The 15,162-nt window shown below is 43.1% G+C and overlaps 4 protein-coding genes across 4 annotated transcripts; 1 reads left to right on the top strand and 3 right to left on the bottom strand.

Moving 5' to 3' along the window:
* LOC104425777 (cytochrome P450 CYP736A12) lies at nt 1-2,548 on the bottom strand. The gene is made up of 2 exons (XM_010038573.3): nt 1,683-2,548; nt 1-1,040 (listed from the first exon to the last, which is right to left on the bottom strand). Exons 1-2 carry the CDS (start codon nt 2,373-2,375, stop codon nt 219-221), a joined length of 1,515 nt encoding a protein of 504 aa, XP_010036875.2. The 5' UTR covers nt 2,376-2,548; the 3' UTR covers nt 1-218.
* A 2,339-nt stretch (nt 2,549-4,887) lies between these two features.
* LOC120289954 (cytochrome P450 CYP736A12-like) lies at nt 4,888-5,421 on the bottom strand. The gene has a single exon (XM_039305367.1). It carries the CDS (start codon nt 5,419-5,421, stop codon nt 4,888-4,890), a length of 534 nt encoding a protein of 177 aa, XP_039161301.1.
* A 142-nt stretch (nt 5,422-5,563) lies between these two features.
* Nucleotides 5,564-6,723, bottom strand: LOC104425778 (cytochrome P450 CYP736A12). The gene is made up of 2 exons (XM_010038574.3): nt 5,894-6,723; nt 5,564-5,701 (listed from the first exon to the last, which is right to left on the bottom strand). Exons 1-2 carry the CDS (start codon nt 6,662-6,664, stop codon nt 5,564-5,566), a joined length of 909 nt encoding a protein of 302 aa, XP_010036876.2. The 5' UTR covers nt 6,665-6,723.
* Nucleotides 6,724-12,603: 5,880 nt separating this feature from the next.
* Nucleotides 12,604-13,374, top strand: LOC104425774 (macrophage migration inhibitory factor homolog). Its single transcript, XM_010038571.3, is given in 2 exon segments — nt 12,604-12,655; nt 12,658-13,374. Coding segments are annotated over 2 exon segments (345 nt in total). The 3' UTR covers nt 12,951-13,374.
* The last annotated feature ends 1,788 nt before the right edge of the window (nt 13,375-15,162 follow it).

Consider the following 15,162-nt stretch of genomic DNA (forward strand, 5'->3'; position numbering starts at 1 on the left):
TAGTACCCCAAAACTATATCTATCATTTCTATTACCACAACCAAAAAGACAAAAAATTGTCTCCCACTCCTTAGTACACTGAGCGTTTCTTATCTTCTTTTTCAGATTTAAGCATCTTATCGTAGTAACTTCTAATGGGAACTTGATCTTATTACTGAACGAGGTCTCATGTGTTACTATTAGGGATTTACTATAACAGTGACGAAATTCCATAAAATTCAAACAAGCAGGCGATAAGTCGGCACAAGGGACAAGTGTTTCGCTTTCGAGAGCGACAGCCCAACCTCCTCGGTCATGTCCAAGTCGCTCGGTGACATACCGTCCGGCAACTCCCAATCAAAGCAGTGCACCATTTGGGCCAAAAAGAGCCGAGTATTAATTAGTGCCAAGTTCATTCCGGGGCAGCCTCTTCGGCCTGACCCGAAAGGTATTAGCTGGAAGTCCCGGCCTTTGACATCCACGCTGCTGTTCGCGAACCTCTCCGGCTTGAACTCCTCGACGTCGTCGCCCCAGGCATCGATATCTCTCCCAAGAGCCCAAGCGTTCACGATGACCCGGGTCCTCTTTGGGATGTAATGCCCATCGATCTCGATGTCCTCCGTGGACTCATGCGGGATCAAGAGTGGACCGGGCGGATACAGCCTGAAGGTTTCTTTGATCACCATGTCCAGATAATTCAACTTCGGTAGGTCGGACTCCTCGACCATCCGGTTCATTCCGACGATGGCTCGGAGCTCTTGTTGAAGCTTTTTCATCACGTGTGGACTCCTCATTAGCTCCGAGAATGCCCAGTCGATTATGGTCGAGGAAGATTCGTACGACCCGGAGATCAGATCGAGAACTATGGCCTTGACGTTGGTCCGGTCCAACATGTCGGGTTTGTCCTGCGAATCGGTCATGGGGTGCTGCGTTACGGAGAGGATCGTGTCTAGAAAATCGCCCTTATACTTGCCGGTCGTGTCTTGCTCGTGTTCTTTGATGACGCCCTCCAGGACCTTGTCGATGGCTTGATGAACTACTTTTGCACGCCGAGCCAATCCCTAGTCAACGAAATGGTGGGGGAATCAATGGAATTTCTTACGCAACGGTTCCAACTCTAGTCCTACCTTGAAAGGATTATGACACAAACAGACCAAGGTATGAAAAACCCCATAATATACATCGAGCACAGGATATAATGAAAAACTAAGTGGAGTTTTTCCAATTTTTGACAAAGAGGAAACGGATAGACACGAGCTGTTACTAGCAAATGCAAGCCCAAAGTATGTACGAACGAAGCGCAACAAACAGAGTACCTTAGTATTTCCTAAATCCGAAAGATAAGTAAGAGAAGCAATATTTATGACTAAAAAGTCTAATCTAGGTTGGGCCAGTACATGTCGATATTTCCAAAAAAAAATTCCAAATGGTACTGTCGGTGCACGTAAACTATTGAGAACAGCTAATGGATATTGTTAGTATAACAGTTTTTGAGTAACTGTAAAGACTGGATCTCACAAAAAATTCTAATTTTTTTCTTGGTTGTTTTGTGGCCCAGAATGTCTCATTTCCCCTCGTCTAACACACCACAAACACATTTTTGCGCAAACTATCTCCATTGAAAAGTTCTTCCGTTTAAAGAAATTTCAAATTAGGAGACGATTTCAGATGAATAGCGAGCGCTAAGAAGGATTTCATGGTACCTGAAGATCGAACGGTCCAAGAAGAGGCACGTAATCTGCCAAGTTGAAAGAACCAGCCAAGCTCAAAACCTCGTGAATCAACTTCTTCAAGTCGAACTCATCCTCGCCGCTGCTGCTACAATACCCCAATATCAATCTGCACGACAAGTTCCCCATGAGCTCCCCCACCTCGGCGCTCACGTCCACCACCTTGTGGGCCGCCGCCGCGGCCCTCACCCTCTCCACCATCCTCCCGAGCTCCTCCTTCCTTGCCGGTGCGTATGACTCCACCTTGGCTGGGCTCAGCAGCCGCAACGCGCACAGCTTCCTCGCGCTCCGCCAGTACTCTCCGCCCTCGGTGAACGCCATTCCCCTGTCGCCGTACGTCAGGTGGTGCGTAACCCGCCCCTTTGGGCGGCCCAAGAAGACGTCGTCGTGGGTCTTGAGGACCAGCTCCGCGGTCTCCGGCGAGGAGATCACGACCGTCGGCTTGCTGCCGAGGCGGAGGAACATGATGGGGCCGTAGGTTTTGGCGAGCCGGTGGAGGCGGCGGTGTGGGAGGTCGAGCAGCTGGTGGAGGTTCCCGATGATGGGCAGAGGCGTTGGACCCGGCGGCAGTTTCTTGGATTGCCGGCGGCGAAGGCAGAGGAGGAGGAAGAAGTAGTAGAGAGTGACGACAGCAGTGAAGAGAATAGCCAGCTCCGGAGTTTCCATGGGAGTGCCTCAAGCTAGCTCGGAGGTTATCGTGATTCGTGAAGAAGTTGGAGATAGATGGAGATTTCTACAGGCAGCCCGTAGTGGTAGCGGATACATAAGGTCCGCTCAGAAGAGATAGGTCAGATGAAAAGCGACGGGTTGCCTAAACCTACACGATATTGTTCCGTCAATATCATTGCTAAAGAAAAAATCTACTTGTAGACCTATCCTGAGTAATGAAAGTTAGGCCTTTTTTGAAGCTAGCGTATTCCACTCTACCATAAGCCCGGGACACAATGATTGCGTTTTTGTGTTGAAGTTATGATGACACCCTCGCTAATATAAACAAAAGTTGTAGTTCTTTTTTCCCCCTTAACTTGTAATTTCTCATAAGATATACATCATGGTGTTTAGTGGATAGCATTTCAAATGATGCGTTAACTGTCACGGGACAGCTAGTATTTATTTTTTGAAACAAATACCCAAAAAAAAGTTTTAAATCTAATACATTGATATTAATTTAATTCAAAATCTTTTACTTAAACTAATTTAATACTAAACTTTTCATACTAATACCAATTTAGTTAATTCGATGTGGAAAGATTTATGAATGAATTAATATCAATATAAAAGATTTGAGATGGTTTTCATACTTTTTAATCCTCTTTCCATCCACCTTAATTTTAAAATGAATGAATAAAAAGAAAAAAATAAATATAAAATGAACCTTCATTCATGCTTATTTATAGCAATTCCCTCTTTTACAAATTTATTGTTGTGAAATTTTTCCGACCCAATTTATCCAACTTCACAGAAAATCCACATCTGCAAGTGGATGCGTGTAAGTGGATGCATATGTGCTATTCCTGGCTGTGAGCCCATTTGGTGTTAGGCCTTACCATGCCTAATCCAAAAACTCACAAAACCGGAGCACACAACACTCCCTTTCTCCTTCTTCGTCCTTTTAGCCCCTCAACCGCCTCCTTCCCGATCGCCGCCCTCCCCCGTTGCCCTCGCCAGGGAAATCGCGGCTCCTATATTCGGGCCGGGCTGGTCTCACGTCAACTTGAAGCACAAATTCTAAAACCAATCCAGAGACAAGCCATAAAGGCTATAGTAAAAGGACCGTATCGGACAACAACTAAGGAAGTCGCTCCAAGTTAGGTCTATCATCCTAGTTAATATGGATTGGGCCAGGCCGCCGAGCAACTCGCAGTTTAGACATCCACGACGTCTGCAAAAAACAACATCTGAGTAATTGCGATACATGGAAAAGACGACCATTGCTCCGAGACCGACCCAAGAAGTTTTTCCAATCTTTCAGTGCAGGGTATTATACCCCGACCTCACATTGTCTACTTTAGCCTACGCTCCTTCCTTTCTTTTTAGGGAAACTTTTGCCTTCAAGCCTACAACGTCATTTCCTCCAGTGGGATGTTTTTTCCCCACGTGAAAGATGAGTTATGGCCTTTCAGTCATGAGTTACAACTAGAAGGTGCGGGTAGAAAATCTTTTATGCGAGAGATGGCTATTTTAATTTAACAGATTCGATTACTCTTAGTCCCCACAATAAATATTTAGGTATTCTGACGTCACGCCAAATATTTCGTGAAAACATATGTTCTATGGATAAATTGTCGAGAAGAAAGTTTACAACGCCAGGAACAATATATAATCGATGTGGATAGATCTTAAATAAGTAAAAATCAATGGAATTAAGTTGGATGGTGCCTAATATCATTTTTCATTTTGAGTGTAATTTACAGAGTATTTTCTGTTTTTACTAAAAGAGGCAAAGCCCAAATATTACACAAGGACTTGCTTAATTAAATAGAAGAATGACATAAATGGTTCATAAACTTTTAAATTGTTACACTTGAATTTTGATCCAATGTTCAGTGTGGTACCTGAACTTTTAACTTGTTAATGTAGTCCTATATGGTTTATGAACTTTTAAATTGTTCAAATGAGTAGGCGATAGCTCGGCAGGATCAAGTGCTTTGCTCTCGGCATGGACAACGCAAAGTCCTTGCTCATGTCCAGCTCGCTTGGCGACGTCCCCGCAGGCAACTCCCAATCGAAACAGTGGACTAGTTCAGCCAAAACGAGGCGAATGTTAACGGGACCCAAGTGCATCCCCGGGCAGCCCCTCTGGCCCGACCAGAATAGTATGAGCTGGAAGTCCCGCCCCTTGATGTCAACGCCGCTGTTAAAGGAAGATGAATGGCGTTTTTCTCTTATGTAGAAAGAATAGAGAAGATGGAGAATAAAATATTTCAGTGCGAGGTCACGTTCATGGCATTTATATAAAACGTGTTAAGTAATATGCATGGCATTTTTATTATTATTGACCCATTATCATTTCAACAATTCAAATTTTTAGAAAATCGAGTTTTTCCAGCGCTCGAATTCCGACATTACCCATCATCTTTCTCGTTTCTGTTATTCTTTTTTTCTTCGAACTAGGCGTACAACCGTACAGAGGAAGTAGAACCCACCCAAAAAAAAAAAAAAAAAACTTTGCAAAACTTCAAACGAGCAGGCGATAGCTGGGCCTTAGGATCAAGTGCTTCGCTCTCGGCATCGACAACCCGAAGTCCTCGCTCATGTCCAGCTCGCTCGGCGACGTCCCCGAGGGCAGCTCCCAGTCAAAACAGTGCACTAATTGGGCCAAAACGAGGCGCACGTTAACCAGACCCAAGTGCATCCCTGGGCAGCCCCTCCGGCCCGACCCGAACGGTATGAGCAGGAAGTCCCGCCCCTTGACGTCCACGCCGCTGTTCGCGAACCTCTCCGGGCGGAACTCCTCCGGGTCCTCGGCCCAAGTGTTGGCGTCTCTCCCGAGGGCCCACGCATTCACGATGACCCGAGTCCCCTTCGGGTAATATCCGCCCATCTCGATGCCCTCCGTTGACTCGTGTGGGATCAGGAGCGGGCCCGGCGGATACAGCCTTAAGCTCTCCTTCACCACCATGTCCATATAATTCAGCTTCGGCAGATCGGCCTCCTCGACGGTCCGGCCCAACCCGACGGCAGCTTCCAGCTCTCGCTGGAGGCGTTTCATCGCGTGCGGGTGGCGGATGGCTCGGACATGGCCCACTCAATCGCGGCGGACGAGGACTCATACGACGCGGCGATCATGTCGGGCCAAGGCCTTGATGTTGGTCGATCCAGCACGTGAACCGGCTCATCTTGCGGTGAGCCATTTATTGGTGGCCCATGCCCGCAACGTGTCTTGAAGTTGCCCTCGTATTTTCAGTTGTGTCTTCCTCGTGTTCACTAATGATGTCCTCCAGTACCTCATCCACGGCTCGATTGACAGCTTTTGCACGCCGAGTTATTCCCTACAGAGGTTTTCGATTTTCAAAATTTTATCTTCACAACAAACCAGAAAAGATGTTCTAGAAGCTGCAAATTCTTTGCATCTGTAAAAGATCAAGCTAGCTAGATTCATGCCGTTTGTTTTAGCCTCTTATACTACACATAAATTCCATTTCACTGTACTATGTCCAATAAGCTAAATCGAAAACTGACACCTGAAGATCGAGAGCTCCAAGAAGAGGCACATAGTCTGCCAAATTGAAAGCCCCGGCTAAGTTCAGAGCCTCGTGAATCACAGGCTTCAAGTTGAACTTATCCCTTGTGCTGCACCCCAATATCATCCTGCATGCCAAGTCCCCGATAAGCTGCCCCACCTCCGCGCTCACGTCCACCGCCTCGTGCGCCGCCGCCGCCGCCGCCCTCACCCTCCTGACCACCCTCCCCAGCTCTTCCCTCCTCATTGGTGCGAAAGACTCAACCTTTGCCGGGCTCAGCAGCTGCAGAGTGCACAGCTTCCTCATGCCTCTCCAATATGCACCGCTCTCCGCGAACGCCATCCCCTTGTTGCCGTAAGACAAGTGGTGCAGGGCGTCCACGCTCGGGCGGCTCGAGAAGATGCCATCATAGGTCTTGAGGACCAGCTCAGCCGCCTCCGGCGATGAGACCACTACCGTCGGCTTGTTGCCAAGGCGGAGGAACATGATGGGGCCATAGGACTTGGCGAGGCTGTGGAGGCGGCGGTGGGGAAGGTTGCCCAGCTGGTGGAGGTTCCCGATGACTGGCAGCGCCGCTGGCCCGGGCGGCAGCTTGTGGGCTTGCCGGCAGCGGAGGTGGCGGAAGAAGAAGTAGAGAGTTATTAGAAGAGCGGTCGAGAGAATGGGGAGTGGGGAAGTCTCCATTTGCAGGTGGAAGGCTATTTCTTGTTTTGGTGCAGAAGGTTTTTGCAGAGGAAGAGGATGAAGCGGGCGGAGATCTGGAGAGTCCATGAACCAATTTGCCTTTTTAGATAGTGGCCAGCGGTGGCGACTGCAACAAGATGAAGTGGGCCTCCACCTCAACGACCGACGTGAGTTGGGCTTCCGTAGCCGGACTGCACCTAATTTAATGTTTCGGTCAAGAAAACGCGGCGCTTCATCAGATCTTTACCAGAGAAAACTGGCAAAATCTTAATATTTGGGTCAAGAAAAGGCGGCGCTTCATCGGATCTTTGCCAGAGAGAATGGGCAAAAGATTTAGAGATAATGACACGATCCGTGCTTATAAATCATGAATTTTTAATTCATTCAATATAATTTTTTAAAAATTAAAATATAATTTAATATTAACTGTGATTTATGAATTTTTATACATATTTTAATTTTTTTATAAATTATATCAAAATATTCAAAGTAGTTATTTTATTAATTTATATCAGGGACAATATTGAATATTTTCATGTAATCTAATGACTAAATTAAACATATATTAAAAGTTCGGTATCAACATTGAATAAATTAAAAGTTCAGAGACCACATTGCACATTAAATTAGGGGTGAGCATAGTTCGGGCTAGGCCGATCCACCTCCTAACACTAGGATTGACTCGTATAGTGTTGGTCATTGATTTTTGAGACCGATGACTGACCTTATTAAACTTAATTTTAAGGACTGAACCAACTCAATAGGTTCGATTCGGTTCTAAGGTCAATTCAAAACCAACATATTATTTTTTTATTTCATTTTTTATACTCTCTGAAAAAAGTAAATTTACCATTTTAAATTACATATCCATCGACAATGTAGTATTGTGCAACAAAACTATAAATATCAATAGATATTTAATAAATTTAAGATAAGGTAATAATAAAAATTTTACACCTACTAAGAGCAAGAAACCATAAAAACAATTAAAATCGCTCATGGAGATATAGGACAAGATAGGAAGTTCCTATAATCATCTATTAATAATACCCGCAACACCATATGTAAAAGCGTTATAAATATTATATTAGATATATAATATATGTATGTATGTATATATGTATAATACTTTAGATGTATTATATATAATATATAAAGTTAGAGTTGGTCTGGATTGGATTGACTCTAAACTTTCAGGATTGAGGATCATCCTGCATAATGTTGGTCCAAGGATCTCGAAATCAAAGACCAACCTAGTCTCTTTAGGAACCGGACTAGGACTGGCAGAGTTGGGCTGATCTAAGGTCGGTCTAGGAACCCTAGATCGATGCTCACCCCTACATTGGGTTAAAACTCCAAGACTACATTGAACATTAGGTCAAAGTTCATAAAGCATTTATATCATTTTCTCAAAAGTGAAGGTTGGCTATGAAAACATATCATGTCCATTTATCCTTTGTAATAAAAAATTGATTAAGCAAAAGTTAAGAATAATTCTTTAATCAAAGTTAGGACCATTTGATTTTGTGTGGCTTCTCTATTGAGAAAGGAGCATTTGTCTATAACCATGTTCTCAAAGGCTTGAGCAGAGAGAAGAGGGCTCGTTTAGGCACAAATTTGGTCCATAGGCGGCAAAATCAACGGAAGTGGCACACCTTCGTGCGTAGCAAATACTACCATCTCAATCATCACTTATGTGAATCGCATTGCAAGACCCGTGTGATTAACTATGCATATGAATTTGATCCACACAATGTGCAAATGAATATGAGATTGAAGGGAAGTGGAAGAGCTGACTGTGGATGTTGACATGTGATTGACGATGCACAAATTCCTTCGGTGGATGTGTGTTGGTACAACGTAAACATCAATTTCCGTCTACTAAAGTTGTACGTATCTCATCCAAAAGAATTGGCTAAAAGCAATTTATAACTATGTTTTCTATCTCGAACTAGATGATAGAGAAGATCCTCTGACACATGTCACATGACATGTAAGAGTCGGACCATTAATCCAAGAAAGTTGCATTCTGTCCATGTGTAGATATTAAAATCGGGTTTGGGCTCACTTTTAGCGCCTTAACTTTTCCAAAGCCCTCACTCTATATAATAAAAAGATAACGAATCATACAATGCAGATTCACTGGAGACGCGTTTTCCCCCAAAAGGGTACTTCATCTTCCGCAAAGATTTTTTTTGGGTATAAATGAAGTGATCGACAGAATCAGCCCATAGTCCTTTCTCTTTCCCCGGCAAACGCGCCTGTGAGGGGGGGATGATGTGTGCTCGATCCGGCGAAAAGAAGGCTGAGCTGGCTGGCGGATGGGGACGGGTAACAAAAAAAAGATTCGCAAGGGGGGAGAGAGAGTAGGGGGAGAGTGTGGCACCCCCTTCAGGTCGCCACAGGTGATTTCTTTTAATTACTCGATCTCATATAACTTCACAGACTGATACCCTTTGAGATTTTTTTTTTTTTAAAATAGTCCCAGCGCAGCTTATTAGTGGAAGCATAAACAAGTCTCACAATCTCTTACTCCAATAATCATAATACAATACACACCACCTACGCACCATAAGAACAGATAAAACCGATTCACTCTTATTTATATTTTTATGATGGACATCAAGGTTGATACAACAAAAAGGCCAAGATTTTAACTATACTTGGCTATCACTCAAAAGAGGACTCGACCCCACATCAAATATGTACAACCTTCCATCAACAAGCGTCGGCTATCTCAAAAAAGTATAAGCTCCCAATAGCTATACGCGCCATCATACCTAATCCGGTGCATCGGGTGGCGGCGGCGGTAACATTCCTAACATCGCTCCATCATGTTGGACATGGACATATAAAAACTTTTGGATAACCGGGCTATCAGCTCGACCCACATCATACGTCACTAGGACACGGACTCAAACAAACACTAAACCAGGGGCACCGACACAGATATGCTCAGTACACTCCACATCAACATCAGTAGGTATGTCATAGTAAGTACCGCGTGCAACCGGTAGTAAAAACATCTTTATAATCTGAAATGTTAATCTCCAAAAGGGGTGAGTACAACCACTCAGCAGTAAAGATTTACCAAACTACTCAATACGTCAAACAAAACAATCAAGGCATAATAAACAAAGCACATATCATTCATGCATTCAAGCATACCTTACATTGCAGCCATGCATATATCCCCATGCCATATGTGCATATACGACCATGCACTTATCATCAAGCATTCATGCATATAACACCATGCCATTTGTGCATATACCACCATGCCATATGTGCATATACCGCCATGCACTTATCATCACCATGCCATATGTGCATGTACCACCATGCACTTATCATCAAGCATTCATGCATATAACACCATGCCATTTGTGCATATCCATCCACATGATTAAATTCTTGATCTTTATATTTCAAATAGATCACATCAATTTCTTCCTAGGGACCAATGTTTGCATCCCACAATTTATCACTCGCATCCAACCTGGCATCACAAGGAACCTCCGGCACACATCTCCGGGCATTCGGCACACACACTCCGGGCATCTCATACCCCAACTAGCATCACGAGGTATCCCCCCGGCACACACCTCCGAGGCTTCCGGCACACACACTCCGAGCATCTCGAAACTCCCAAGGATATCTGGCACACACACTCCGGGCATCCAGCACCCCCACACTCCGGGCATCCCGACACTCCCGGGGCATCGTCGGCTCACACCTCCGACAGTCTCATTATTTTCTCAAGTTATATCCACACATGTATCTCAATTTCAACATGGTATTTGATGCAATAATATCAAAGATCTCAACCAAATTTTCATGCCATATAACATGCCATATGTCATCACATATGCAGCAAGATCAACCCCTCAAAGTATTACATCACATAGATAAATTCATTTATTTTTCAAAACACATCAATGTTTCGGGTAAATCAAAATGCATTCCTCTAATTAAAACTCCAGAAAAATTAGTAAATGGCATTAATAAATTCTGAAAACTTGACACATTATAGACGAGACCTAAAGGCAGATATCTCATGAATAACTCCATACCAAAAGAATCTCACACAAAACAGTATGGTCCAGGCATCACAGTTTTCAAACTTCAATATTTCAACTTGCACAGTTTCGGAAGAAATTTAGATTAAATACCCAAATGAACTCCAAAAATTCTGAAATTTTGACATCCTATAGAAAATTCTTAAAGGTAAATATCTCATGAATAAATCAAAACCCAAATCGTTCTAGATTAATAGATATAGACGATTATTTCCCCCTGTTCTCGGTATCATCTTTTCCCAGATTATCATCTTCCAAAAGAACTCATTTCACTGACCTAAATATGTTAATTTATTCTAAATTTTTACTATGTTATTCCTTAGAATATTACCTAAAACTTCCATTAAGGACACACGATCAAATTTTAACTGTATGATTTTATAAAAATCACGAAATTGTACTAGGTCGAGATAGCGTTTTTTCCCAGATCCAGTTTCTTCAAAGAACAACGATTTTACCAACCTATTTTTGTGCATTTCCTCTAATTTTTTGATATGTTCTACCTCAATAAGTACACTAAAACTTTCATTAAGAGATAAAAGTGAGATTTTCACAAAAAGTTACTTTACAGACCACGAAATCACTGAAGGTCAGCACGGCGAATTCCAGATCTAATTTCTCCAAAGAAAAATAATTTCACTAACCAATACTTGTTCGTTTTGCCTCAAATTTCAGTATGTTGTTCCTCAAGGTGTTCTCTACAACTTTCATGAAGAAATCAAAACAAGATTCCGACTAAAAAGTCACATGCAGCACACACACACTCACGGATGGTCGGACTGGTCTTTCCAGAAACAGCATGCTAGACCAACGAATCTCTCTTCAAAAATCCGAAATTTCATCCCATCTACCACAATCAAGATTTACCATCTACTATACACACAGCACATAAATGCAAGGGGTAGGTTTTAGGACTTCACTTGCCTTAAACTCAAGCACAAACAGCAACAAAAATGGCAGGCAGAGCGGCGAATGGACTGCGGCGAGCTAGGCGGACGATCCTCCTCCTTCCTCTCGCACACCCGCTTCCTCTCTCTTGGTTTCCCTTTCTCTCTCGGATGACACACTCTCTCTCTCTCGGTCGATTTCCCCTCATCAATCTGCCTCCCTCTCTTTAGTTTTCTTCCCCTACAATCATTTGCAATCATTTGATTGCATGAAGCCGCCCAAAGGAGCCAATGGGGGCAATCACACTTGGCTTCTCCTCCATGCCACTTGGCAACTCACATGCAAGGTTTATGGGCTTCAATGCTAGGCCAGTCTTGGGCCTTTATGGGCCGGTCGACCAGGAGGCTGGCGTGGGCTGGTTGGACGGTCTTTGGGCCTAAAAATCAGCCCACCCTCTCCTATTCCTATTCCATTTAACCCTCATTTAAATTAACACATAATTTCAACTTATAAGCCCACAAAAATTTATAATTTAAATCAATAAAATTCTACTTATAAAGTGCACCATCAAGAATAAGATTTCTATATCAATTTGCACCTTAATAAAATCCTTGGGTCACTTGTAGACACATCTCCATCCAAACAATCATCCATTACAATGCTCGGCCTTAAATTAATTGAAATTCATTAATTCAATGGCTAATACAAAATCAAACGGCACTTCCATTACCTAATCATGGTTCATGGTACTCCAGAGGTTGTCACGAGATGTTTGGATGCCACAGAGAGACGCTCAACGTTCTAGAAAAAGATTGGCTAAAAAGTTTTTTGGGTGTTCTCGGCAAGGTCTCCACACACAGACGGGAGGGCCACCTCTTATTTCTTGGTTGGAACTAGATCGCAAAAGGGAGAGAGAGAGAGAGAGCTAGCAGAGAGAGAGAGAGAGAGAGAGAGAGAGAGAGAGGGGGTTTCATTTCTGTCGCCGGTTTTTATAAAGCTCGAAGCAACGAAGTTCCAAACGACGAAGATGAAGACGAAGACGGCGACGACGATGATGACATGCCTTGTTTGAACATCTCGACCAACGTCAGCCTCGATGACGTCGACAGCTCCCCATTCTCTCCGAGGCCACCTCCAGTGTCGCCAAGCTCATCGGCAAGCCCGAGACCTACGTGATGATTGTGTTGAAGGGATCAGTCCCCATGGCTTTTGGCGGGACCGAGCAAACTGCCGCCAGCGGCGAGTTGGTCTCAATCGGTGGGCTGAACCCCGATTTGAACAAGAAGCTGAGCGCCGTAATCGCTTCGATCCTGGAAGCCAAGTTGTCCATCCCCAAGTCGCTGTTCTTCCTGAAATTTTACGATACCAAGGGTTCCTTCTTTGGATGGAATGGATCCACCTTCTGAGCTAATATCGCCCGCTCGTTGCCGTTCGTCGTCCGGCCTTATCTTCAAGGAGCACCAGACATGCTCTTTTTCGAATTGCTTTGCAAGGGAGAGCCTTGGAGCCGGGGGTTCCCAACCAAGTCAAATCCAGTGGAACATTCAACATCGAGGGATTTCGTTCATCAACGATCATTGAAGCTTCCGTAGTTGACATAATCAACACTCGGAACCTCGTTTTTTGCACATTAAATAGGTATGATTCGGATCTGAAACTTTTTGAATAATTGGCCGTGCAATAGCGTTTAGATGTGAGTTTGATTCATATTTGCCTCGTTGATTGTTTGACTGAGGCTGATGTCGAGTTTTCGTTTGTTTTTATGTATTACTTGACAAGAAATGAAGAGAATTGGAGGAAATTGTAATTGTATTTCTCCGTGTATTACGTACATATACATGCCCATATTTATAATACAAAAGGAAATAAAATAAAATCAAATAATATTACAATTCGTATTATATCTTCTAAATATTTTATTTTAGTGACCAAATCAATTATCCCATATTCTGTTCAATGGTATAACGGCTGGTTTGCATCCTGACAATCTTGCTTCAAATATAATCTTCAAAATGAATTTTCACTAGCTAGACATATCCCTTTGTCGGATCTAGCTATCTCAATTCCAAGGAAGCACTTGAGATGTCCCAAATTTTTTATATGGAAGTTAAGATGCAAATACTCTTTAAACTTCTTAATGGCAAGGTTGTCATTTCCCATGATGAGAATCATCAACATAAATCAACAAATAAATTGACAAAGTACCTTCCATCCATGTGAATAATGCATAGTCATGCTTGGAGGGCTGAAAACTCGCACCTGTGAGAGCAGCAGTAAATTTTACATACCTATGTTGAGAAGTTTGTTTGAGCCCATATAGGGATTTATCTAGACAACATACTCGAGACTCCCCATGTTTGCATAGACTTTGTGGCAGTTCCATGTAGATTTCTTCATCGAGATCTCCATGGAGAAAGGTGTTGTTAACGTCCATTTGATGTAGTTCCCAATTATGGAAAGTAGTGATAGTTAGGAAGATGCGAACCGTCACTTCCTTGGCAATGGGAAGAAAGTCTCATGATAATCAAACCCTTTCCGTTGTGTGAATCCTTTAGCAACTAGCCGAGCTTTGTACCGTTTAACAGAACCATCTACCTTGTGTTTAATTTTGTATACCCACTTGCAGCTAATCGATTTTCTGTCCGGAAGCAATAAAACTATATCTCAAGTATGATTATGTACAAGAGCACTCAATTCTGCCTCCATGGCCTGTTGCCATCATTGGTCACGTGCTATTTCCTCATAAGTGGAAGGTTTGTATTCCTCTGATATACGACTAATACGACACATGTGTTCTAGCGACAATCGATTAAATGAAACGTAAGATGATACAAGATAATGTGTACTTGAAGAATCCACAGTGGAACATATGTAGTCCTTTGTCCAAGTGGGTGGATGAACACGACGACCAGAACGTTGAGGTGGCTCGACAATTTGCTGTTGAGATGGTGCTTGAGAGGATTCACTTACAATTTGCTCTGGAGACGAAACTGGTGACTTGTCCATTTCAAGGACTGGTATAGGTGAGTCAATTGCTTGATTAGAGTATTCTGGGATTGTGTCCTCTGGTAGCACTAGAAAGTATTGTGAAGCTGCAGATAAATCCTCCTTTGATAAGAATTGCCGATGATTAGGCTCCGACCTAAGTGTTTTAGATGAATTTGTCTATTTCTAGAATGAAAAAATATCTTCATGAAAGACAACATCTCGGCTAATGAAGAATTGATCTATGGATATTTCCATAACCTTGTAACCCTTTTGCAAAGGGGGTATTCCATGAATACACATTAAATAGCACGAGAATCCATTTTACTCCGAGGACCCACAGTCATTGCATAGCATAGGCAACCGAAAACTTTCAAATGTCTGATTTCCAGATATTTTCCAAAAAGCATTTTAAAAGAAGATCGACCTTCAAGAATTCTAGTTGGCATGCGATTAATCGAATAAGCCGCTGTGACCACACAATCTCCTCAGTATGTTTTAGGAATGCACACTTGATATTTAAGGGCACGAGCTACTTCCATTTTGTTGAGGAGTATAAACGCAAGAAGTTTCGTAAAGTATCTCACAAGAAGCAAGGAAAGATTTACATTCTACGGTGAAAAACTCACGCCC

The sequence above is a fragment of the Eucalyptus grandis genome, chromosome 11 (genome assembly GCF_016545825.1).
Source record: "Eucalyptus grandis isolate ANBG69807.140 chromosome 11, ASM1654582v1, whole genome shotgun sequence".
In the NCBI taxonomy this organism is placed as follows: Eukaryota; Viridiplantae; Streptophyta; class Magnoliopsida; order Myrtales; family Myrtaceae; genus Eucalyptus; species Eucalyptus grandis.